The 25,479-nt window shown below is 37.6% G+C and overlaps 2 protein-coding genes across 4 annotated transcripts; one reads left to right on the top strand and one right to left on the bottom strand.

The window, feature by feature from the left end:
* Nucleotides 1-809: 809 nt before the first annotated feature.
* Nucleotides 810-6,278, bottom strand: lg6h4orf33 (linkage group 6 C4orf33 homolog). 3 transcript variants are annotated; one of them, XM_085356380.1, is made up of 6 exons: nt 6,196-6,278; nt 5,474-5,667; nt 3,088-3,148; nt 2,937-2,988; nt 2,658-2,857; nt 810-1,280 (listed from the first exon to the last, which is right to left on the bottom strand). In XM_085356380.1, exons 2-6 carry the CDS (start codon nt 5,652-5,654, stop codon nt 1,184-1,186), a joined length of 591 nt encoding a protein of 196 aa, XP_085212506.1. In that variant the 5' UTR covers nt 5,655-5,667; nt 6,196-6,278; the 3' UTR covers nt 810-1,183. The 3 variants fall into 3 exon arrangements, with proteins under 3 accessions (XP_085212506.1, XP_085212507.1, XP_085212505.1); XM_085356381.1 differs by lacking the exon at nt 6,196-6,278 and adding an exon at nt 6,001-6,061; XM_085356379.1 differs by lacking the exon at nt 6,196-6,278 and adding an exon at nt 5,748-5,812.
* Nucleotides 6,279-6,770: 492 nt separating this feature from the next.
* sclt1 (sodium channel and clathrin linker 1) lies at nt 6,771-22,691 on the top strand. Its single transcript, XM_085356378.1, has 21 exons — nt 6,771-6,866; nt 7,099-7,166; nt 8,347-8,399; nt 8,548-8,620; nt 8,886-8,941; nt 9,344-9,479; nt 11,748-11,870; nt 13,449-13,514; nt 14,244-14,314; nt 14,785-14,875; nt 16,236-16,327; nt 16,534-16,711; nt 16,864-16,962; nt 18,693-18,764; nt 18,901-18,975; nt 19,114-19,256; nt 19,370-19,562; nt 19,992-20,188; nt 21,711-21,789; nt 22,367-22,462; nt 22,632-22,691. The coding sequence occupies exons 1-21, from the start codon at nt 6,833-6,835 to the stop codon at nt 22,689-22,691; spliced, it is 2,055 nt and encodes a 684-aa protein (XP_085212504.1). The 5' UTR covers nt 6,771-6,832.
* The last annotated feature ends 2,788 nt before the right edge of the window (nt 22,692-25,479 follow it).

Raw genomic sequence — 25,479 nt, 5'->3', positions numbered from 1 at the left:
AGAGATCTGTAAGTCCCCAATCACCGTTTGTGTGTGTCAGTGTATGTCGGAGATCTGAAGGTCTGTGATCTCCACTTCAGAAAGTGGGTGGAAAATTGAGTTAGTGGGTCTTTGATATATATACTCACTGACACTTTTTTAAGTACAGGTACAGATGCATATCTAATGCAACCCTATACAAAGTAAATTCCTCTGTACTTAATAAAGAGATAAAATTTCTTAATATTTCACCCTTTCTTGTGTTTTGATATGGTGAAAAAACATCTTTATAATATTAATGCAAACAGTAGTAGAGTTGACAGTGGTTTCACAGGTATACCTAATAATGTGGCTAGTGAGTGTATATATGAGAGTAATAAATTCATCAGCTATTAATTATGAATATTTATCTGCCACTAAGATCCATATCATACAGCCGTTTTATGTAAGAAGGGAACTGGGTATTCATATTGGTAAAGTTACTGGAGCAGTTTAAAGTTTTGGGAAGAAGTCAGAAATTAAACCATCTAGCCACATAAATGGCATCTATACATGAGGACGACACTGATCTTCATATCTAACCCCCAGGCAAAAGGTGAAAAAGATTATACCACAAAATGTCAGATAATTATTTTACAGACATGGGAATGAAACATAATCAAACATCAGACATAAAATTAAAGTGACATCAATCACAGAAAAAGGACAGCAGCAGTATGTAAAAAGATGTCATTATAAAGGACATTAATCATAGTAATGGAATGACAATAAAGACAAACCCAAAAGAACGCACATTTTCTTTTTTTTCTTTTTTTTTAATATCAGTGTCTCAACATTTAGGGTTTAGAATCACGAGGAATTGCAAGGAATTATCCCACTGAAGTCAAACACTTAAGCTGTGCGCTTTCCTCCACTGTACAAGTGTTGTAGGTCACGCTCTGCTCAGGCAATTTGTGGCGACGTCCAATATCTTGCAGTGCATGTTTGTGTTCTTGCACAGATGTGTGTGAAGACTAACGCAATCTGACAAGCTGATAACATATTTCATGTCATATCGTTTGACATCATTAACTAATAAAGATTGATTGCCCTTTGTTCCCTGTCAGAGAGTGTTTATCCTATTGCCCTGCTGCTGTTTTAGAGGATTTTTGTGGATATGTGTCTGCAAGAATGAAACAGGCAAAGAGGAGTGTTTCTGAGAAGCTTAAGGCTTTCCAAGCCATAGATCAGATGGTGGTTGGACCCAACCCTCTCCCATGATGCTCTGCAGGCGAAAATCTTTGAAATACTCTAGCCGGTGACTAGAAGACAGAAAGACAAATTTAATATATTATGCATAAAGTAGTGAAATACAAATTTATATACATGTAATTTGAAATGACAAAGTTGACTAATGTGACTCTAAAAGGTACAGATTGTGGATTGGACATAAGTACCATTTGATCTACACCTGTTTTACAACTTAAAGGCGCAGTATGCAAAATCTCATCACTAGATGTCAGTAGACTGCAGTTTCCTGTTTCCTTAACCCTCCCAATTCAAGTGCATTATTTATGTTTGCTGTAGGACAAACATGTTTTAATTTGTTTTTGCACGCGCAATATTTTAAAATATTTGGATAATATCAACACGTAGCAATAAATCAGAAAAAAAAAAGAAATTTGCCAAATATTTTTTGCAGTATTTTAGGTTTTTAAAACCCAAGATACCTCAAAAATTCTGGCTGCAGACTACCGTTTAACAAGTTTGAGTGTAGGCTGTCAGTCCGCTGTTTACCTCAGTTTTCAATATGCTGAGTGTCCTAGTCTATTTAACCTGGTGGAGGCTGTAAAACTTTGTGAAAGGAGTGTTATATGAGTCAGTGAACTTTCAGTGAACTTTTCTCTTGGTAAGTGGTGCTGTTGTTGCCAGTTAGCTGCTGTAACCGGCATTAGTGAAACTTGCTTTGAAGTGGATCTAACATTGTTGGACAGATAGCAAATGAACTGTCATACAATATGAGAATGTAATCAACTGGGAAAGCATAATTTTTAGAGCCTACATTAGGTTGATTAATATTAGCTTATAAGGAGAATAACCAGAATAAATAAGCATGTTTATGCATGTTTTGTGTGTTAGAGCACTGATTTCAGTTCGTGAAATGAGACTTCAGTTGAGGACGAAAACAATGAGGTGGAAATGAGGGAGGAGAGAACAGTGGTGAAGAAGGCAGATGAAGAGGAGGAGAAAGCGATAATGAAAATATACATTTGCAAATGTTAAATAGTCCTATGGAGTTTGAAAGAGCTATTTATGACATTTGAATTAATAGTAATACCATGAATATGGACAGTCTCTAGCCACGTATATAACATGTTATTAGGTGGAACGGCGATTTCTATCTTGGCTGCTGTTTTCAAGATGTTGCCATGGCTTCCATAAACTGGCGGCCTCTCCTATTTATTTTGTATGTATTTTCTGAATATTTTAATGAATTAGTGTAAAATTCTTTTTTCTTTTAAATTTCTTACAAAATGACTTACTGTACCTTTAAAAGAATATACAAAAAAAGGTGTGATTTTGCACATGAACCTCTTTTTCTGTCTCAGTGCCTCACGACAGCACCACTATAACATAAAATGTCTGTGCACATGACCTATGGCACATCAAACTTCACTTGTAGAAGTCAGCATACTCACAAGTTAGGCATTTGTCCTTCGGCTATCTCCTCCTTGGGGATGGGATAAAGAGCCTCATATATACGATTCTCTCCTGAGCCATGGATCGCGTAGGAGTTCATCTTGTTGACATTGGGAGGGAAGTATGTCCAAGGGATGAGAGCCTCACCTGTCCATCTGTCTCCAGTGATCTTGGTGTTAAATACCATGGGAAGCTGTTGCTGGAGAGAGAAATCAAAAATGTAAGAAATATCCCATAAACCCAAAAAAACCCTACGAATACCTCCATACGCAGCCTACCAGGAATGCTTGGCCGGCTCCTGACAGTAGTAATATCAGGTGTTGTCCATGTCTAAAGTAAAAACACAGGGAAGACGTGTCATTGTTCCACTGTTTATAAACATATGGCTATATATACATGGGCAGAGCAAGAGCTCAGCTTGGTACTCACGGACAAAACTCGACTTCCAGGTAATTTTCTGTAGTACTATCAAGGAAGAAGGTCTCTACAACTGATGAGATATGGAAAAATGAAGATAAGACTTTTAATCTCACATTAATAAACTGCTTTAACTGTCTTATTAACCTTATCAGCACTTATTTAAAAAAAAAAAAAGACAAAAAAGTAATAATTAAATTATTCAGGTCATTCATTTTTGACTCAGACTTTAACAGTAACATGCAAAAATAACAATTACATAAACTTTTAAATACAATTATGTGAGCAGCACACTCACTAACCTAGAATCATGCTCTTTATCTACCTAGATCATAATGGGGTTGGTTTCCAATCTATTAAGTAACATTAATGAGACCAAATATGTGGGGCTCATTAAACGGAAATCGAACTTACTTGAGGTCAATTAGAACCAATTGTTATTACTCAGCCTCATTGTGAGGTTTAATTGCTGTGTCGCCATAATAATGATAATGCAGTTACTGTAATGATCCCATAAACAGACAGTCTCTAGTCTCTTCAGCCACAGTAGACTTTATTCATATTATTTCAGCTTGCCAAAGGGCCTAAAATTGCATCCTAGGGACTAAATTACATAATCATAACTGATGGTTCCGTAACTACGGCTACAACAAGCATGGGGACCATAAAAGTAACACATGTACAATACTACAATCTATTACAATAAGCCATAAATGTGACCTTTTTAAAGATAATGAATTTCCGTTGGAATCAGCCTTATGAAGTCTGGAGCTTGTCGGTTATATAATTGCTGTTTCTCATTTGTTAATTATAAGCGTTTAAAAGAATTGTGCTACAATTAGGGAAAGGTCTCTGAAATATTACGCTTCAGCTAGCGGCTGGTTAGCTTTTGTATATAGCAGTTTAATATGAGATGGGCCAAATGGGAACAGATTAAACAAATAAAACATAACATGTTAATTTGTGAGTTTTAGAGGCGCTGGTGAGCAGGTTTGTTTTCCAAACTGAGGTTAAAGAAAATAAGATAACAGTTTCATGGGACTAGTTTCATGTTGTATAAGTATATATGAAATTCATCAATATTCTAATTTAATATAATATGAATAATCATACTGTGCATATATATAACAGAATGCATTTTCCTGTCAATAACAAACATTTAAAAACAGTTGAAATTATGAAACCCAATTAAGCGATTAAAAGGGGATTCTATTTTACATTAATAATTTGCAAATGGGGCTACCTTTGATACATAAACAAATTAAGGGCGTAAGGCTAAAGGTATTTTATAACATATATATATTTTATAATAGGGCTGGGTATCGTCACTGATTTCTATAACTGTTTCAATTCCGATTCGATTCAATTTTGACTCAGTCAGAAATATTATAATTCTGATCATTTATCAGTACATATCCATATTTTTATATCTATGTAGGCAATAAAAGCAAAGCTGACACTTGTGAGACTTCATCAGAGGTGTAAGAATCACAGTAAATGCCTTTGTGTCAAAGTAACTGAGGATAAAACACAGAAAAACATGAAGGAGATTTTCATGGGGTGGCTTTTTATAGCAGATAACCACCTTAAAAATATTCTGCAGTAGAACAAAAATGGAAGAAAACCACAAATCAGCATATAAACATTACCTGATGCTATTGAGGTGAAGCAGAGCAAAGTTACAGAGGTTTTATTAGAGACAGAGCTAAGCGTTTTGTAATGTATTGACAGCAGGTCTTGTCAGAGGTCTTTTTGGAAGAAAAAAAACAAACAGTGGCCGATAGCACTGTAAACAACGATAGACTGATGTGTAATAAGCAAGCGAATAATTCAGAAAATAGAGATTTGTGATGGTAAACTGTTCTTAATGTACACTGAGAGAGGGAGCTGTGCAGGAAGTGTAATTTTATTGTGGTGGAAACAAAACAACCAAGGTAAGATATTTTTCAAACATGAAGCATAGTTTTGATCTTCTTTTGCTGCTGGTTCTGTGAATTTCGGTTGGAGTGACGAAACCGACAGCTTCAGAATCTGTGAGATGTCGACTTTCAGCACCCGACGACATGTCTGTGTGGACGACCCGATGGTCGCGCTTTGTGTTTACATCTTTATGCAGAATCTTTTTACTGGCTCTTTTAACCGTTTGCTGTTTTACCTGTTTGGCAGTTGTTGAAATAGTTTTGTGAGCTTTAAGCTGACATTCTGGCATTTCTGATAAAAAAATATTTATATTTAAAAATTCAGGATATCATGAATTCATATCACATTATTTGAACTAAAATCGATTTGGTTTTTCTTGTTTGTTTGTTTTTTTGCACGGACTAAACCCCTAAAAGCTTGTGTCTTGTGTTAAAAGAAAGGTTGCATGGCTATGGAAGCAACAGACCAATCTACCCACCTTCATAATTCCACAGTCCAGGGAAGGCCTGGCTTGGGGGCCCTGCAGGAGCAGCCGGGTCATTGAAGAATGGACCAGACACCTCCACCTTCAGGCCTCCTAACCCAGGAGAGAAGGTGATTTTGAGGGGGTCATGATTTACAGGGTTGCTGTCCCAAGTGTGTTCGATGTCAAACTGCATTTGCGTGCGAGGACTGAAAGAAAGAAAATCACTCAGTCTTAAAATCTGCTGTGTGAGCAGCGACACAGGGAACAAAAAAGCTACAAAACTTACAGAGATTCACAGCATAGCAGAATGTGGAAAAGTGTTATAAACTGCAGTCCACGAGTCACCCCCATGTTTGTTTTCACTGGCTACAGGACAAGAGTGCTCCGAGTGCGCGTGTAATTTCTTTAAATACTCTGCGTTTCACCCTTTGATTCACCCGCAGTTTGTTATCAAATTGTGTAAAACAGAATAATGTTATCAGTAACAAGACAGTAAAATCATTTTCCTGGTAAAGCAAACGTCCGAGGATTACACTTACTTGATAAGATCTGAGAGTAAAACGATAAGCAGAGGACGATATTTTCCAACTCTATGCTGTTTACGTTTTCATGCAATATGTGGTTACATCTGTATGGAAATGTCTATCCAGCAATTTTTTAACCACTATTTGTGACACATTCTGACGAACTAGAAACCATAATCTCTTTTCACGTGATGACGTTATATATCATACCTTAACAAACAACTGAATTCAAACTGTTATATATGCAGAGTTGGCATTATTGACTTCCAAATGTATTCTACATCTGCTTCCTGATTTTTATTTTTTTTAAAGGAACATCCTTTCGCGTTTCTTGTACAGACGGAATGACTTTACGGTTGCACAGCTTCTTTTCCATTGGTCCCCGTTTGTTTACTTCAAAACAAGAGGCGGAAACGAGGATTGAAGTAAAAACATCTATTATGAATTAAAAATTTCAATGCGATGCATTTGCGTATTTTTTTAAGCGCATCCTGTCTCGGAAAATGTGTTTGGTGTTTTGTTGAAGAGATCAAAACACTGAGTTGTTTTGATTAGCTTAGCCGAGATTGATTAGCTGCTTTAGCTAACACGAGCTGCACAAATTTACTACAGGTAGCTAGCTAGTTTGTAGTGAACGTTTCTAGCGGCTTTGTGTCATCTTTACCTGAATTAGTACATTCTTAAACGACAGTTTTCTCTCCGTGTTCCGAAACGTTAACTTGAAAAGAACCCCTAGATTAGTGGTGCCAGGTTTGACAGGCTTTAAGTGTTCGTCTTTAGTTTTGGTAGTGGTGGTCGTTTTTGCCAGTGCAAATTCTTTTGCTTCTCTTTAGACGACATCGTAAGCATGGAGGCAGAACTGGAGTTTTTGCGTGATCAAGGTGAGACGAAACTTGGAAACGACATGCATATTTTTCTGTTACGCCGTTTAATCCATCAGTTTTTGACACTGTTCTATGTTAATTTCTTTTTTAAGCCATAGGTGGTCCCTGTATAAAGATCAATCAATTATATGGCGTGCATTTTTTGGATGTTTACAGTCTTCTGCTTGTGATGATCACTAGAACATCTATGCTTTTTTGTGTAAGTGTCCTCGTTTTTGTGTCATTTCAGTCCGCAGGCTAAATTCTGCTCTCAGCCAGTATCAATATGGGCACGGTGCTCTGTCCACATCTTCTCAGGTACGAAGACATAAGATAAAATGGGTTATGATAACTCTTTATTGTCATTGCACAGTCATACTTGGTACTATAGTACAATGAAATTAGAAACCGTCCCATTTCGGCACTAAGCACAACACAACACAGTAGATTTTTAAAAAGTGCAAAAAAAGTATGACTTAATAAATTAAAGAATGAATGTTTATTGCACATTATTGCCCCCCCCCCCCCCCCCCCCCCCCCCAAAAAAAAAAAAAAAAAAAAGTAAAGAGAGATGACCAATCAGGTCAGATGTTAGCATTGACTGGGGCTATTGCCCTGTTGTAAAAGCTGTCCTTGAGTCTGTTTTTTCCGTGGCCTCAGCAACCTGAATCTCCTCCCAGATGGGAGGCAGATTAAACACCCGGTGTCCTGGGTGTGTGCAATTCTGTAGGATGCTGCATACCCTCTTGAGGCAGCAAGTGCTAAACTTCAGGAATGTAAGAGGATGTCCAGTGATTTTTGGGGCCATATTTAATGACCCTTTGAAGTGCCTTTTTGTGTGCCATTGTGCAGCTAGAGAACCATACAGAGATGCAGTAGGTCACCACACTTTGAATGGAGCAACTGTAGAAGATGATCAGCAGCTCCCACTTAAGGTCCATTTTTCTGAGGGTTCTCAGAAAATGGAGATGCTGTTGGGTCTGCTTTATAACCTCCGAGGTGTTTGAGGTCCATTGGAGTACTGTGTCTATGTGGACACCCAGGACCTTGAAGCTGGATACCATTTCCACGCACTCCCCATTGATGCTGATGGGCTGCAGCTCAGACTTCTTTCTTCTAAAGTTGACTATAGCTGTTTTGTTTTGGTGGTATTGAGGCCCATATTGTTGTCCGCACACCTGTCTGACAGCCTCTCAAACTCAGCTCTGTATGCTGTCTCATTGCCCCCAGAGATGTGCCCCACCACAGTGGTATCATCTATGAACTTATTTACTGCATTGTCTGGGTGGGTACTGACATAGTCATGTGTGTACAGTAGAATGATCTTCAACTTAAAAACTTATGCTAGTTTAGCTCATCTAAAATTAATCAAGTATTTGGCATCTTCAATAAAAAAAAATTGTGATTGTTTTTTTTTTTTTTTGAACTGAGAAAAGTAAGTTTTTGATACAATTAACTACTGCTAGCCCTCACCCCTTACATGCCTTATGTTTGTTAGGTTGAGGAGGAAAGACGCACTGAGTCTCCTGTGCCCTGGATCTCAGATAGAGGGTCAGTTCATCAGTTTCATACCACTTTGTAGACACGTTAGAGACACAGCATTCACTAGAGATTCAGCAAGACAGAGTTATGGTGAATACAAAATTTAAAAAAAAATTTTTCCCCCCCAGTACTGAAACATCATTTGTCTGTGTTGCAGTATAATGGCTCCTCTGATAGCTGAGTATGATCGGCACATGGAAGAAATGACTGAACAGCTGCAGAGATATCAGGTAAATCAACAAAACAACATCCTGAAATAATAAAACATCCTTCATCTGAAATGTTTGAATACACAGGCGTGTGGTGGTGGGTGCTTGATGAAGTGATGTGATTTATAGATTTAAGTCCTTGAAATCTATTAAACTGATAATTCAGAAGTCAAAGACTTTGATAGAGGTAGCTGGGAAATAAATATCTTAATCCTGAGATTTCTTGGTCATCTGATGCATTAAATATGTCGGGATGTTATCAATGACTCTCAGTGTTCACGTACAGACACAGATGACAGACGTCAAATTGAAGTTGGAGAGGGTTGTCAAGGAAAATGAAAGGTAAAAAAATATATAAATCCACTCATGTTAATATGTAATAAGTTGGTTGCACAACAGAACATGACAAATGTACTAATATTTTCAATAAGTTAAACCTGTCATAAGATATGGCATTATTCAGTATTGTGTGTGAATTTGTTACTTGAATTATTTTACATTCAGTGGCTGATTGATTTTCTATGACCTACCACAAATCAGGTTGCTGTAATTAGTGCGCTCATTTGTCTAGTAATTAGAGCTTTGATTAGAATTCTGGCATCTTGACCATTTGCATTCCAGCTAAATAATTAACCTTATGAAGGTTGTTCTATTTTATTTAGCACTTAAAACTATGCATGCTGTTAATGTATTTATTTATTTATTTTTGTGACATAACCTCTTAAGTCTGAATACTTTTTCCAGGCTTCATGCAGAGCTAAGAGAGTCTGTTGAGAAGCAGCTTCATGCCCTGCCCACAGCTTCAGGAGTAGAGGGCAGCACGTTGGAAGAAGATGCGGTCATCAAAAATCTCCAAGAACAGGTCCAGCTGTCTGAACAGGTCTGCATAAATGTCCGTTTGATATGTCTAAACATTTGTAGATTAAGACACACTTTTTTTCTTCTTTTTTTTTTTATATAAGAAACACATCGTGTGTGGGGCCTTTCTAGCCTGTGTGTATATCCATCAGCCTGGAGTTTGAAGTCACACATCCATAGGTCTTTTCTGCACTCTTCTGTTCTTAAACACCAGGAATTAGAAGCTGACAAAGTTTTTCAGTACGCTGAAATTTCTACATGTGTTTTCCAAAACTTGAAAGCAAGCACATGGTGTCAAGAAATGCCAATATTTTAAGGAAGGAATTCTTATTTAACGTTAGAAAAGGGAATCATCTTAAACTGTAAAGTGTATTAATCTAAATTTGCAACTCGCTCAACCCTGAACATTTGTAGAATTCTTGCTATAAAAAGGAAAGAATTTAGAAAATTCATCCTAACTGTGTTACAGAAGTTTATTCAGTTGCGTCGTGTTGCTGTTTCTTCTATTTTTCAGTCCATTTCAGCTTGATGTGGCTTAAGTCTGTACAGACCTTGTGTCATTAGAAAGACTCCTTGTAGGTCTTTGCTTCAAAGGTTATCTTGCTATAAACTGAATCTGTGACTATCCAACCTGTCTTCCTTTAATACCTGGCTTTTTCTCTTTATCCTGATAAGATTTGACAGTACTGCTTATCAGAGTAGGGTGTAGTCTTAATCATGTATCCAAGGTTGTAGTAACAGTTTGGTCCAGTAAGGTTAATTGTGATCATTTAAGTTCTTTTCTGCATAAAAGCTGTAAGTTAACAAATTCCTTAATTCCTGAAATTTGTTTGTGACCAGCACGGTGGCACAGTGGTTAGCACTGTTGCTGCACAGCAAGAAGGTCCTGAGTTCAATTCCACCATCAGGCCGGGGTCTTTCTGTGAGGAGTTTGCATGTTCTCCCCGTGTTTGCGTGGGTTCTCTCCGGGTACTCCGGCTTCCTCCCACCGTCCAAAGACATGCACTTAGTGGGGATAGGTTAATTGGTTAATCCAAATTGCCCATAGGTGTGAATGTGAGTGCGAATGGTTGTCTGTCTCTGTGTGTTGGCCCTGCGACAGACTGGCGACCTATCCAGGGTGTACCCCGCCTCTCGCCCTATGACAGCTGGGATAGGCTCCAGCGCCCCCCGCGACCCTGAACAGGATAAGCGGACGCGAATGGATGGATGGATGTTTGTGACCATCCCCCCGGGTCCAAGTGTAGCCTAATTCGCAGTGTGGTTGTAAGCAATCTAAGATCAAAAGAAACTACATTTTTAGAGCTACAGTGTTTAGTTGATTGTTTGATTAAATGCTAAATGGGAAGTTAATCGGCACCAATTTGCAGGTATCCGTAAAAAACTCTTACTTCTTAGCTGATGCTTTTTCAGCGTCAGGGTATGCCAGTTGTTTTTTTTTTTGCCTACTGTATGAGAGCTACAAAGATGTATTAGGGTTTTGTCTGTTCATTCACTGACCAACTAAAAGCCATATTCGCCTCGAATACAGGTTAAACTAAATATTCAGGTGATCGACTTAAAAATGTAATATTATAACAATAATAAAGCTTTCTCTCTTTTTGTTAAGTAGCACTCAGAATAAATGTTTGTGAAGCTGAAATGTATTAATGGGTATGTTTATTTTGTATGGACACTAAAACCGCAACAGGGCCTTGGCTGAGCTGAAGTGCAGCTGGAATTTAGCTGGATGCTGTGAACATTCATCGTGACTGGAAGTTAGATCAGACGATCAATATTATTTTGATCTCTGTGGATTCAGTGGAGAGCACAAGGAAACAGCCACTCTGGCTTTGTCAGAATTGCTTTCTGACAGTTAAACATTTGTACCGTCTGTGTATTCTTTTTTTTTTTTTTTTTTTTACATATGCAACATTGGGAAATGATACATAATTCTTTTTGAGTAGTGAGTTCACACGTTTGCACTAATAACTGAAGACAGCAAAGCCTTTCCCAGCGGCTCCACACACTCTTTTAATGAAGCTGTCATTTTTGCACTTTTTAATAATTCTGAACAAAACCCAGGTCATTTTTTGGATTCAGTGGTGATTTGTTATCCCGCTAACAAGATGCAACACACGTTATTTAGAAACCATTAGTCGTCTTTGAGGGAGAAGAGTTGTTTTTTGTGTCTGGAGTAATGATCTCTTGTGAATGCAGAAAGATGTTTGGTATTCTTCTTCCAACTCCTAGTAAGAAAGTTAACTCTGTGTCAAAATGTGGGTGGATATTGTTTGCTGTACGTGTTCAGGAGCGGATGCAGGCCATGGAACTGTGGCAGACCACAGCCCAGGAGCTGGATCGCCTCCAGCAGGTCTACCAGAAGACAATCTCTGAAGGACAAATCCATGACTCCCAGAGACAGCAGCTCAAGGTTAGAGATGGACCGATCCGATATTACGTATCGGTATCGGTCCGATACTGACCTAAATTACTGGATCGGATATCGGAGAAAAATAAAAAATGTAATCCGATCCATTAAATATCACGAAAGCACCTCACAAAACTTGCAACACGCCGTAACTCACCTCAGAACGTTAGCACTCGGAGCAGTATGCATCACGTGATAGAGCAGCTGTGGCATGCGGGACCTGTCGGTGGTCTGGATAGCATGTGGAGCTTCGCTAGCTACCCGGCATTTCATCTCCGACAAAGTTATCCCCGAGAGAAGTAAAGCAAGTGTGTAAGTCCATCTCTGAATGTTTGTAAAGCATTCCTGCGTTAAGCTTAACAAGCGATATATGGAGCGACTGCCTCTTCTTGCTGCTACTTCAATCATGAAACTGATCAATGATCAGCTGATCGGCTTTTCTGTCGCGAGTCCGTGTCTCTTGTTTGCTTTTGGCCCACTTTGCACCAGAAAGAGGAAACCAGCAGCTGAACAACAGCAGCACATTTAAGCTTGATCAGCTGTTGTTAGAATGTATTTAATATTACTTTCTACTCGAGGATCTTTTTCTACGTAGCTGACACTGGTAGCTGTGCAGGGGCGGATCTAGCAAAGTTTAGCCAGGGGGGCCGATAGGGCATTAACAGGGAAAAGGGGGCACAAAGACATACTTTTCTTTCTTATTCTCATTTAAAATGTCTTGTTTTTAATAATTAATTATCTGACACCCAAAGTTTTAATTTGATGTAAAATGAATAGAAGTCAATTACTGTATATAGTAACTATTAAGTCTAATATACCCTAGTAAGCTATAGTACTTTTTCCTTTGGGAAGGTACCATCTGTGCAGTCTGCAATTTTGTTGAAGAAAGCTGTTGAATCTATTTAATATTTCTTGAAAAATAATTGATTTCTGTGCATTTTTTTTCACACTGCATCAAATTAAGGTTGATTACGTCGATTAAGCATCATGAGGTGGAGCGTGAGGGGTGGTTCCCTATTTTTTATTTATTTATTTTTGTTGTTGCTGGGAGTTGGAACCCTATTAGTTAGGTTGCTTAATATTTATGCTAAGTACTCTTTAAAATACCAGAATAGGGAGGATGGTGTAGGTTTAAGTTTATTAGATTGATCAGTATTGCTGAACTATGAAATATTCTCTTTTGCATACAGGTATAACAGAATAGCTTTAGTGTACTTGTTGTTTTAAACTTGAGTATGAACTTATACAAAATGCAGCAAGATATTTAAAAAACAGTTTTGTTGATTAAAAAACACTATATCGGATTCATATCGGTATCGGCAGATATCCAAATTTATGATATCGGTATCGGTATCGGACATAAAAAAGTGGTATCGTGCCATCTCTACTCAAGGTTCAGTATTCTGAAATGGAAATGCAAAGCCAGAACTTGATTAGAACAATAACCTCTCACCGCTAGATGGCGCTATTATCATTGTAATCAAGTTAATTAGAGCACTTTGGCCTTAGTTAATGTGGGATATAAGGATGAGGTAATTACTGTTAGTTAACTTGACATGAATGCCCCTTTTTTCATCACAGGATCAGCTTGTTCACTTTCAGCAGCACACATACAAACTCCAAGCGGCCAATCAGAAACTGGAATCGGTAAGTGATGGTTAATTAAAAGTGTGTTAAATTGCTGCCTCCCAATTAGCCACGGTATTGAAATGTTATGCACTTCTCTGAAATTGACCTTGCTCTAATAATTAATCTTTTAACTAAGCGAATTGGTTTTCTAAATCACTCCTGTAGTCACCCAGAACTGTCAGGCTGTATAATTGACTGTCAGCTCACCTGGTAATCCTCTAACTAGATTCTTTTTAAGTCGTACTCTCTGCTCTCCCTCTGCCGCTCTCTCTCTATCCTACAGTCACAGATAATTCAGCACTAGAGATTATTTATTTATTTAGAGACACGACTGACCTGTATTTGGGCTTAACCTTGCTCGGAGATTAAGGAGTACAAAATATTGTGGATTTTTTTTATTCACACAAAAACTTGTGAACGCACATACACACACGCCAGGTGCTTGGTCACAATACACTGTATAAAGAGATTGTATAGTAATACTATATCCCTCTAATGCATTTTTAATGGGAAGGCAAGCTTTAGGCTCTCCCCCCTCTGACTGTTCATGCAAGCAGCCTGTTTCTTTCACAGCATGGAGAGTGACTGGCTTTGTAGTAATCACTGACAGAGACACCTCGGGGTTTAATGTAAAAGGACACTGAAAAATGTATTAGAGACAAGGTTGATTTGGATGTTGTTAATGTTGGAGCTGTGTTTGCAATAATGCCACACAAATGGCAGTCGTGTCTCTCTTGCCACACACAGACAAACCAGCAGTTCCTGAAGACAGTGACAGAGCAGAGCACGGAGATGGAGGAGCTACACAGCCAGCTCAGGTAACAGGCTACTGGCTGCCATCAAAGGTCATGTTCTGTTAGTGTGTAACTACTACACAACATGCTACACTGGACTGAAAATCACCTTCTCCCATGTCCTGTAACTTTGTGTAAATTGAAGTTGTTTCATAAATGGAGGTTATATTTGAGGAAGAGCAGTGTGAAGTAAAAGTCTCAAAGTGTCCAATAACACGACATCTCTACCCCTGAGTTCTTTTAAGTCTTAAAGTTTAAATGTATGTTTTAAGCTGTGAGCTTGATATTTGCCAAAAAGACATCTTTTCAACTGACATTTAGCAAAAATGAAGAAAATGAGGTTTTTTTTGTTTTGTTTTCTCTTGTTTTTTTTTTTAATTGTCCAAATATATTTTTCAGTAACCCAGACAGGCTGCTATAAATTCTAGCTGACAGTTAATTTGCTATTTAATTTGTGTGGGTTTTTTTTTTCTCCTTTCTCTGTCCTTATGTAGGCAAGCCAAAGCTGAATTGAGGACAGCCACAGCCAAAGTGGATGAAATGACCAAGCTGTTGCAGAATCTCCAGGAACAGATGCAGAGACGGGTTAGAAAAAAAGAAAATATAAATACATATATTTGCCTAATTCATGAATATTCATGAAAAAAGACCAATACTTTACTTGTTTCAGGAGCATGAAAGGACTCTTGATTTGATCAGTTATAGTTGAGATGCTGAAAATATTGCACTCTGCATAGTTTTTTTTTTTTTTTCTTAATCCCTCAAACTAAAGCTGGAATTCTGCATTTTGTACTTTTTTCCCTTTTTTTTCAACATAAGTTGTGTGTGACAAGTTAAAAAATGTCAGCCTATCTGTTTTAATAATCTGAAATTAGATTCCTGCATACTTACAACTCTATTTTGAAAGACAGATACAGTTATGGCCCTACGTTTAGACAGTGTGTCTTTGCTTTGATTTTAAATTTTAAATCAAACGCTGCAGACTTTCAGCTTTAATTCAAGGCTTTTAAAAAAAGTACTGCAATAACTGTTTGAACTGAATTACTGACAATTTTATATATAGTTGCACAAATGTCTAATGCCTGATTATTACATGAAAAGTTAAGTTAATTCCAACTGTTGAACTTGAAGAATAGCATCTAACCAAGTCAAGAGGATTCTCAAACAGGTACATAGGCATGTCACTGTCAAAGTCTATGATCAAGAGGAAGACGGTAAATACAGAGGGTTTACAATAAGCTGCAGACAACTGGTTACACTAAAGTATAGGAAGCCCACATTAGTCTAAGAAAACATTTAAAAGAGCCTGCTAGGTTCTGAAAATAATGTTTAGACAGATGAAACTAAGATTAACTTGCGCCAGAATGATGAAAGGGTAAAGTATGACGGAGGGAAAAAAAACGCCTCATGAGCAGAAGCATCTCTCAAACACCGTGGAAACTTGATCACAAGTGAGTTAGGGATGTTGTTATTGCTGATACAGTGTTGAATGAACAGAGAAATCCTCTTTCTGGATCGTGCTTCACTGTGCTAATGGATAATGATACAAAGCCCACTGCGAAAGTAACAAAAATTGAGTGTTCTTTAATGGCCTAGTCAGTCACTTGATCTCAACCCAACAAAGTTACTGATGAAAAAACAGAAAATGACATAAACTGAAGGCAGCTGCAGCAAGGGCCTAGCAGAGCATCTCAAGGGAGGAAATGCAGCATTTGATAATGTCCATGAATATTGACTTCAGATGGTCATTAACTCCAAATGATTTTCATTCAAGTACAAAAAAACCCTCCATTTTTTTTAAATTTAAAATTGTTAGTTTATCCAATGACTTTACTAAAGTGTAATTCAGTCACATCTTGATCTTTTTGGATGGAGGCAAAATTTAAAAAAAAAAATGGTGTCCTTGTCCCAAACTCTGGACCTAACTGTATGCATATGTGTTTAGGAAGAGGACATGGGTGAAGCACGGGGCCGTGAACACGCAGCAGACAGACGACTGCAGCAGCTTCAGGCAGCCCTGAGCCAGCTGGAGACCAGGTCAGCCCATGTTAAACTGTTGGCTTTCACTTGCTGGCTGTCAGCTAAGATGGAACAGTGGTTGAGATTAGGAAAGCACTGCCAGCGTATTGATCTAATAGAAAGTCATGGAATTTTACATCAGTGCTTCAGTGTTTATGGGGTCAAGCAATAGTTTTCTGACTTTCTTTCTGCTGCTGGGTATCCTTTCTTTTCTGCAATCCCAGGCTAAAAGCTGCATCACAGGAGGCAGAGGCAGTTCGCAGAGAACAAACTGTGTGGGAGCGAAAGGTGGGGGAACTCCAGGCACGTTGCACCACTCTCGAAGAGGAGAAGTATGAAGCCCTGTCTAAAGTTCGAGAGAGCGTTCAAGTGGCCGAAGAAGCCACATTGCACAAAGACCAGGTAAATGCAGTTACTTTGGACCTTTCAGTGTTTTATCGCGTTTGTTTTAAATGGCAGAGTCGTCTTTTTGACATATTCGACTGCATCTTCTAAATAGTTTTCAGATCTCTCCTCAATTGCCTATTTGTATCTGCCTTTACTTTTCACTTCAGGCCCTGTTAAGAGAGAAGCAGAAAACAGAAGAGCTGGAAAAGACAAAGGAAGCAATCAAGCAGTTGATCTATGATGCTGCAGTCCGCACCAAGAAGGAGGTACACGGTTACTAAATAGCTAGATGAATGCTTCTCCTAAAAATACACTCATGTAATTTGATTCGTGTGTGACTAAAGTCTACTTTGAAGCAAGTCGCATCATTACTTAAAAGCAATAGATGACATCAGGGTATTTGCTGCCAAATCTGTATGCTTTCTTTCGAAAATGGCAATTCTGAAAATGAAAGAAAACCAAAGTTTTTGATTCATAATTAGTTTTACAAGGAGAAGTGCAACCTCCAACTGTACCTTGTGCTTAGCCATACTTTTTTTTTTTGTAACATATGAGGCACTAAGCTGAAAGCAAAGCCCTGCTCTTTACCCTGTGTAACCCTGGAGACATGGTGATTAATGCTCTGTTAATGGATCTTTTTCATCAAGGCCTTCAACTGTTTAATCCTATTAATGTAAAATGGTATGACTGAAGCACTAGCTGTCATCTTAGTCTCTTGCTGGCCCTCAACATGGGATGATATTCTAGAGATTAAATGGTGATGCTTTTAGACTTTTTCCAAATCATGGGGCTTTGCCTTTAACATGCCTTTGCTTACCTAGCTTACAGGTAATTTTGTCATTGAAGACAGTTTAAGTTTAAATATTTTAGTCAAAGTGGGTCAATGTTTTTGTTTTTTTTTTACCTTAATCTACTCTGTCCCTCATTCTCATTTAAGGCAGTTCAGTCTTAAGATAAGGTCATGTAATGAAGAATTACTTACAGTTGAGAGTCAGACCTCAGACTTACCTGAAGGCATGAGAGCCACTCGAACTGATAAGTGTGAGGGAAGAAATTTTCAAAAATGGAGGCCAGAGATTACAATTAAACTGTATTCACAGTCAGCTTGCATGTAATCTGTTTTTTGACAGTTTGCAGTATTGTTTTTATGTGTCTTTAATATGCAAGTGCATTATATACTTGCATCAGGAAGGATGTATATGCAGGTGACACAAAGAAATGTCCATAGTTTAAGGCTATTGTTCTTGATTATGTAGTGAAGAATATCAGTTTAACAAAAGCAAGCAGGTAACACAAATGTAAACAATGGCCTGATGGTCCTTTAAATGTCTGTGAAGAAGAAAATGCTTTTGATAATTTTCACTTTAACTTTCTCACTTGAGATTTTGATGGGGATGGCATTTGTATTCAATACTTTTAGTGACTTGTCAGGAAGTAAGGCTGTGATGACTTAGCAAGATTTAGCATATTCACTGAATTACAAGGAAAGCACATAATATCATAGTAGCGGCAACACTATAAAGTGTAATTAAGAATTTGCAGCGATTGCTTCTTTTTTGGTTGCTATAGTTATTGTTTTTTCTGTTTGTTTTATGACCTTTGTCTCATTATTATCTGTTGTTTCATATATACATAAATCAAGTCAGTAAATACATCACTATGTTGCTGCTTGATGTTTATTTTCATCTTGACTTTTTATGGTTTCAATCTTCAGCAAATCTAGTTTGATTTCAGTGTACTAATGTATATGACTATATTGTTCACGCATTGACACTTCTTCCTTAAGTTACCAAGTGTGCTATTGAAAAGTTAAAATAGGAGTAGTCAAAGCAAAAGTCTAAACACAGACTGCTTTTCCTTATATCTGCACTTAACTCAGATGGTTAAGTTCAGGAGTTAAGCCTTTTTGTGACCATTAAAAGTCAGTCTAAGGGGAAGGAAAAGCAAAGGAGCTAAACTCCCCATATTTGAGCTTTATGACTTTATCTTTTAACAGGTGGGAAATGTTCGCAAACAGTGCAATGTTCAAATCCACCGTATGGCAGAGGAGCTGTCTGCACTGCAGCTGGTAAGAAATTGTCCAACTAAGAGGGCAAACTCATTTCAAAATCACCATAAATCCTTTTATAGCGTCTACCTGTCCACTCATTTCTGTCTCCTACCAACATTTTTTCCTGTCTCCTCTTCTTTCCGACTCTGTCTAGGAGTGTTCAGATAAAGAGTCTCAGATTGAAAGGTCCCTACGAGAGAGAAAAGCTGTAGAGGAGGAGCTGGAGAAGGTATCTGAATTTATCAGGGGAAATGCAGGAAAGACACTGCAAAAAGTTGTTCCAGTGTTTTGATGATGTTTGATGTGGTTTTGTGAATGTGCTGAGGCACTGCTGATCATTTTAATAGTCTGCTGTGTTTCGTGTCAGGTATATAAGGAAGGCAGGGCAGAGCCAGAGTTCAGGAAGATTGATGCCCTTCATCAGAGGTGTCTAGATGCTGAGAGGCAGAGGGAAGACATAAGTCTCACTCTGCAAAGCACGCAGAACAAACTTAAAACGATGGAGATGGAGTAAGTGCACTATAGATTTGCTCTTCGTTATTTGATCCGTAAGTATTCTGCGCATCAGGTTTAGTGCTCTGCTTTTACTTTGCTCATTATTTCTTCCAATCTTTTACCCGTAGGTATAGTGAGGAGCTGTCACGATGCCAGGAAGAAGTGCGACGCCTGCAGAGCTCTCTGGCTTCAGCCCGCAATGACTGCATCGATGTCAGCGAAGAGCGGCTGCAACTGCAGCAGGAGAACTTTCAGCTCCGCAAGGAGATGGATGAGTTGCGCAAAGCCACCCTGCAAGTCCAGAATAAGGCCAAGCAACAGGTAAATGGGAAGGATGGGAATCGATAATGATTAATAATCCAAATTTGGGAAATTTGGGCTTCCTATGTGTCTTGGAGTTCCCATAATGCATTCTAATAATAACGATAACAAATTGCAACCCTGCCTAATAAATTACCGCATTTAAGAAAAAAAAATCAAGGGTTAATTAATTAAAAGTTTTTCTAGCCTCATGACATTGTCTGGGATAATTTCTGAGGTATGTGTAAAATCTGTGAAATGGTCCTTTAAATAAAGTGGAATAATAAAGTGTTATATTTTTGATTAACTGCTGAAAAGCCATTGTCAGTAGTAGGATAGCTAGATATATAGCATAAAACAGGGTTTACACACAAGTGATAATGTACCATTACATAATTTATTTGACCATTTAAAAAGAGTTTGAAACTTTATATAACCTCATCCCTTCAGGTATCTAAGTTGGAGCAAGAGTACAGCTTGAAGGAGCAAGAACTGGATGCACGAGTGAGGGAGCTGGAGGAAAGCAGTCGAAGTTCTAGCGCTGATCTCACTCGACTTCTTACAGCTCAGCAGAAAAGTACACAGCGATGGAAGGAAGAGGCCAAGAACCTGGTCCACGCATTTGAGACTAAAATCACGACCCTTAAGTAAGACTTTTGAAATTGTATTTTTAAGATTACTAATGCAAGGACAGAAGGGCACAAAAAGAGATGTGCTTTTAAACTAAAGGGTTACAACTTCACAACTTAAATGCCAGATGACTTACAAGAAAACATGACTTTGTACAGGACTCTGTCCAGTCCTGTACAAAACAAAGTACACTCTTATTGATTCAATAGGAAATAAAAGGGAAATAGCAGCCACGTGCTGGTTGTCAAGTACACTTGATTAACTGATCAGCAAGTGTGACCACCTATATAAAAGCAGACGTTTGCTCAGGTTGGTGGTCAGGTGTGCCTTAACATAATATAACAGTCTTCCAAGGAGTGGATGCCTTGGCAAGTTCACCTGAGCTCAAACCATCAGAAAAATTGGAATTTAAAAAAAAAAGAAGAAATAAAAAGTAACACAAGAGCTACAACTCAAACTCTGCAGGCCCTAGTTAGCATGGCACATGTTAAAGTTCATGAGAATATAATTAGAAATAGAATGAAAAAGTAGTGCTTGTTTGTTAAGGTTTCCTGAAGAAAGCCTCTTCCGTGGACACTTCTAGGACTGTGTATTCCTGTGAAACCTTTTTTCACATGACTAACTTACAAACTCTTCTACACTGACAACTGTGAGTGTGACTTGACTGGGTAATTACTATGTGCTTGTGCACCTCAGGAGTTGTTGCCTGACACTCTTTCATTCCTCACACAAAACTAAAGCGATTAGTTCCCATAATGCTTTAGGGTGTTGAGGTATATTACCTATATTTGTTTACATTTTAGCATGGTTCAATGAAAATTAGGTATTCTTCCACTTTTATATAGATGTACTGACATCTGTTACAGAATTCCTGTGTCACTAACATTTTAAAAGATATTTGCAAGCAACTATTTGATAAATAGCAATAAATCTGCTTAAAATGTGAGAGAAACAAACACAGGTGTAACATCCTGTGAGGCATAGGTCATGCTGAATTTAAAACTGTGCATTCTTTGTGTTCAGCATTGGCAGAGTTATGACTCAGATGGGAGCTTGAGTACCTTAATTGCTTCCATGAACTGTAGGTCATTGCTGGTGCCGCTATTGACCACGCTGATAAATGGGCCAAATGGGCAGGTCGAAACTCAATAACTGAGCTAAAGTTGGTTTCGAAACATCGGTGTGCAGCTGACCCTTTCACCTTACACAGCATACTTTGCCTGTATCTCTGGCTGCTTTCATTCTTTTTCATTTTTTAAAACAACCCACTGTAGAAAAATTTGAAACAGTGGGTTGTTTTAAAAAATGAAAAAGAATGAAATTGGAAAAAGAAATATTTAATACAGCAGTCTACAAAATGAAATAAAAAGTTTTAATTAAATGTAAAGAAATATTCTCAGTCTGACACTTTACAGTTTTATCTGTAACAGTGAAACAAAGTTTAAGTAACAGATACATTTCAACAGCAGCTGAAACAAAAGTTGACTTGGCCCTCACTGACAGATGGTTGGACTCGTCTTTTTAAAATGTTCATTTCAGGGCTGAGCTGAATCGACAGAAGCAGCGTTCACGTGAGCTGGAGGCGCAGCTTCAAACTGACCATGACACAATTTCTGAGGTTTGAGCGACACACAAACACACACTAGAGATTATTGTAAGAGAAAAGTGAAACTGGTCATTTCTCAAATAATTCTTGTATTATATGTGAATGACTTTGTCTTTTTCTTTAAGCCTGTTAATAGGTGTTAGCCTCTGCAGATGTCAGGCCTTCGCAGCAGCTAAGAAAAATGTCAGCGCTCTTTAACAACTCAGTGATTCTAGAAGTTCTAGGAGTTTATGTTGTAGAATTTGCTTTCATCTTATGAGCTCAAACCTGATGTTTGAGAGCAGTTTTTCTCACATAATGCACAGATGCAGCAAGAATAATTTAAAGAATGTACCATGAACTGAAACAGCTTGGGTTTGTTCAGAAACAAATGAATTGCACTGATGTTGTCAAGATTTTGCATATTTTTAAAATGCAAAGCTTGCATCTGTGAACAGCAGCCTGAAAACAAGTGTGTCTGCGGTAATGGAAAATGATAATTCCACCATATGTTCCTTGGTACTTTAGTACTTAAAAAAAGCAAAAGGTTTAACACTGAGACATTTGTGTTTTACTCCATGTGTAACTAATTGATACATGTTTTGTGCAGTATGAGAAGCAGCTAGCGGAGTATCAAGAGAAGACTAGTCGTCTCCAGAGACGGCTGACGCAAGCGGAACAAAGGGCAACTACTGCTTCACAGCAGGTATGGGTAACTAATCTAGTGTGCTGGTCCCTGTGATGGGCTGCCATCGTGAGAGTCGTGCTAGGAGAAATATGTGTTTTTACTATCCCTTTGTTGTCTGATTGAAAACTGATATTATTTGTGGTTGTGCTCGTTTCATTTTACTTTTTGTTTTGTTTTTTTCTAATAGCTGAATAGGTTGCAATCTCAGCGAAGAAAAACAGCCTCGGTGGATCTAGAGCATGTCTAATGTGGTACAAGAAAGCACTGCTTTCATGTTTTCCATTCTTTTTGTGTACCAATGCTATATGAAAAATGAATTTTTCATTTTGTTATAAAAAATAAAACTAATTTAAAATAATCTTTTTTGTGTGGGTGTGGCGGATTTATTAATACTTACATTTTTGTGTCTTAAAATGGCTGTGGTCATGTGTTAAAGTGTTGATACTTTAATATTGAGGCTTTTTTTTCCCTCAGATTTGACTCGTTTTTTTAATGCATATTGTTTTTATGTTCCACTAACTATTTAAATAAAAAGTGAAGCGCTTTCTTCAAAATAACTTCCTGGATGTGTTTCAAGATGGGTACCGTGAGAAATTAGCTGTGAGAAATTAATATACCGACAAAGATTACTGATTGATTGAATGAAATGTCCAGTCCCAAATTGTCTTCATGGGCTCACAAGTCACTATTATAATTGCATCTGCAGATATTAAATGACAACTCCTTAGGGCAATTTTACAGATGAAATACAAATTCTAATTCCTTCTCAGCAACATATAGATGAGGGGGAAAAGATAACCTAATACATTATCTCAAAAGTGTGTGGACTTCATATCAGTAATTATACAAATATTATATAAACTGTAGTAGAAGTTGCATTTACATTTATCTGTTAAATATTCTGTTTTGCACCCACATATGAATCAAAGCCACTCAAATGTTTCTTGATCTCAGAAACCTTTGGTGTAAAACACAGCAAGGGCACAGTTAACATAACCAATAAAACAAACAAGACGCACTCTGAGAGAGGAAACTTCTGCCAAGTCAGCTCACTCTGGGCAGTATTTACTTTTAAGGGATTAGTATTAAAAATTTTATATATTCATTTTGTTTTCTTTGTTCTTTTTAAAAATACTTTAACATTTTTGTAGTGCATTAAAAATCGGATAAGAGTAGCCTGACAGATAGACATGTACAAGTAGGTCATGGATAATAGTTATTAATTTGTAAGTAACTGGACATAAATAAGTTAAACTTATTATAATATATAAAGTAAATTTCTAAGTAACTAGATATCTCGTTCTCTTGAAAATACTTTTTTTTAAAAGATCTAACACATTTTGGGGTCAACTTGGAAGAAGGGCAGATATGAAATGTTAAAGTGAGATCAGAGGTCTGGATGCAAACTATAATGTGATATTTAGAATCCACATATACCAATCATCATTTTGTAAATGTTGCAATACAAATTTTTAATTTTAAGGATAGTTTTAAGTGGTCATTACATTACAAATCATTTTCTTTATGTTGACAATACACAACACAGAATCGTAGTTTCAGAATCAGAATACTTTATTGATCCCTGGGGGAAATTATTTTTTGTTACAGTGCTCCATTATAAACCAACATTAAGACAAGACAGACAATACACTAACTAAGAATAGTACAATATATACATATATATAAATACATACATAAGTCACTCATAAATAAATAGCTGAAAAAGAAACATGCGTAGCTGTTCTAGGTTATACAGCTTTTTGTCAATTTCCAATGAGTAACTCAATGAATTAACCTTGAAGACCTTGGTGGTTGAATCAGAAACAAAATACTTTATTAATCCCAGATGAAATTTTGTAAGCCAAATTTTAATGGACTGTTAACATGACTACACTATGCCCCTGCAAGGTTTTATCAGAATTCACTAAAATGCTACCAGAAACATAACCTACTTGGCAGATAGGTTCATGGTAATAACTTTAGTGGTGCATACATAGGCAGGTTGGCTATTTCTTCCTGCATTCTACTAAACAGAGCTGTTTTGGCTGCGGAGTCACATTTAGCACTCTATCAGACACGCCAGCTTTCTTTCAGAAAATTAATGTTTATAGGAGAATATACATGGATACAAAAAGGTATTCAAGAAATGCCCTATAGTTACCCCATGTTGATGAAGCACTTCTAATGAGTAACACACGTGTTTACTATGCTGTCTCATGGTACCTCCAAAGATATCCTTATCTTGGGAAGCACAGAGGATGTCCAGGTTGTAATGCGTAGCACTCTTATGCAGGCTATTGTAAAACAGCAGCATTGTTTCAGATTTGTAATTGCGTATCCTTCGTGCCTCTGTGTTTGTTTTTGTGTGAAAGTACTCCTGGATGACAGCATTATCTGTGCGTGTGCAGTAGCATCTTCATGCTTTGTAGTTCGCATCAAGCAGAGGGTGGACAAATTGCTAAGACAGCTGATCCTCTTTAACCAAACATTGGTAAAGGCTATAAAAAAAAGAATAGATTGATCTTTAATTTGGCTCTAAGTGATTCTTGTCTTAGTAGTAAAGGCTTGTATACTTTTTAAATGCAGATGTGCTTTGATTCACATTGACTCTACCCTTAAATGCTAAACAGCAGCTCTCCCTAGTGGCTACAGAAAAAAAACAAAATTGCAAAATATATCCATTTTCAAAGTTCACTGAGTTCAGTAGTTGATGTAATGGAACAGTTCTGTGGTAACAGTGTTCTGTCTTTTTATTAATTTCCAATACATTCTTAATTTTCTGTCTGCTCACATTGTCCCCACTGTCTTCTGTTCCAATCTATTTCTTATCTATTTCTTATTTTCCATCCTTTATTACCTTCTCTCCAGGATGATTGGCTCACATGCCAAAGAAACTGGTTATACCTAGGTATCTTTTTGGCTGAAGACATCAAGAGGCAACTGCCTGCTGAGTCAAATATGTTTCTCAAGGTTGGGAAGTCCTGGAAAGAGATTGTGGCTAAAGTTAATAAGATACCCAATGACCTTAAAGCAGC

The sequence above is a fragment of the Diplotaxodon limnothrissa genome, linkage group LG6 (assembly GCF_057381915.1).
Source record: "Diplotaxodon limnothrissa isolate DT_005_m linkage group LG6, D_limnothrissa_male_GT1.1, whole genome shotgun sequence".
In the NCBI taxonomy this organism is placed as follows: Eukaryota; Metazoa; Chordata; class Actinopteri; order Cichliformes; family Cichlidae; genus Diplotaxodon; species Diplotaxodon limnothrissa.
The sequence above is the reverse complement of the archived record's forward strand: the minus strand, read 5'-3'. Positions and strand labels throughout refer to the sequence as shown.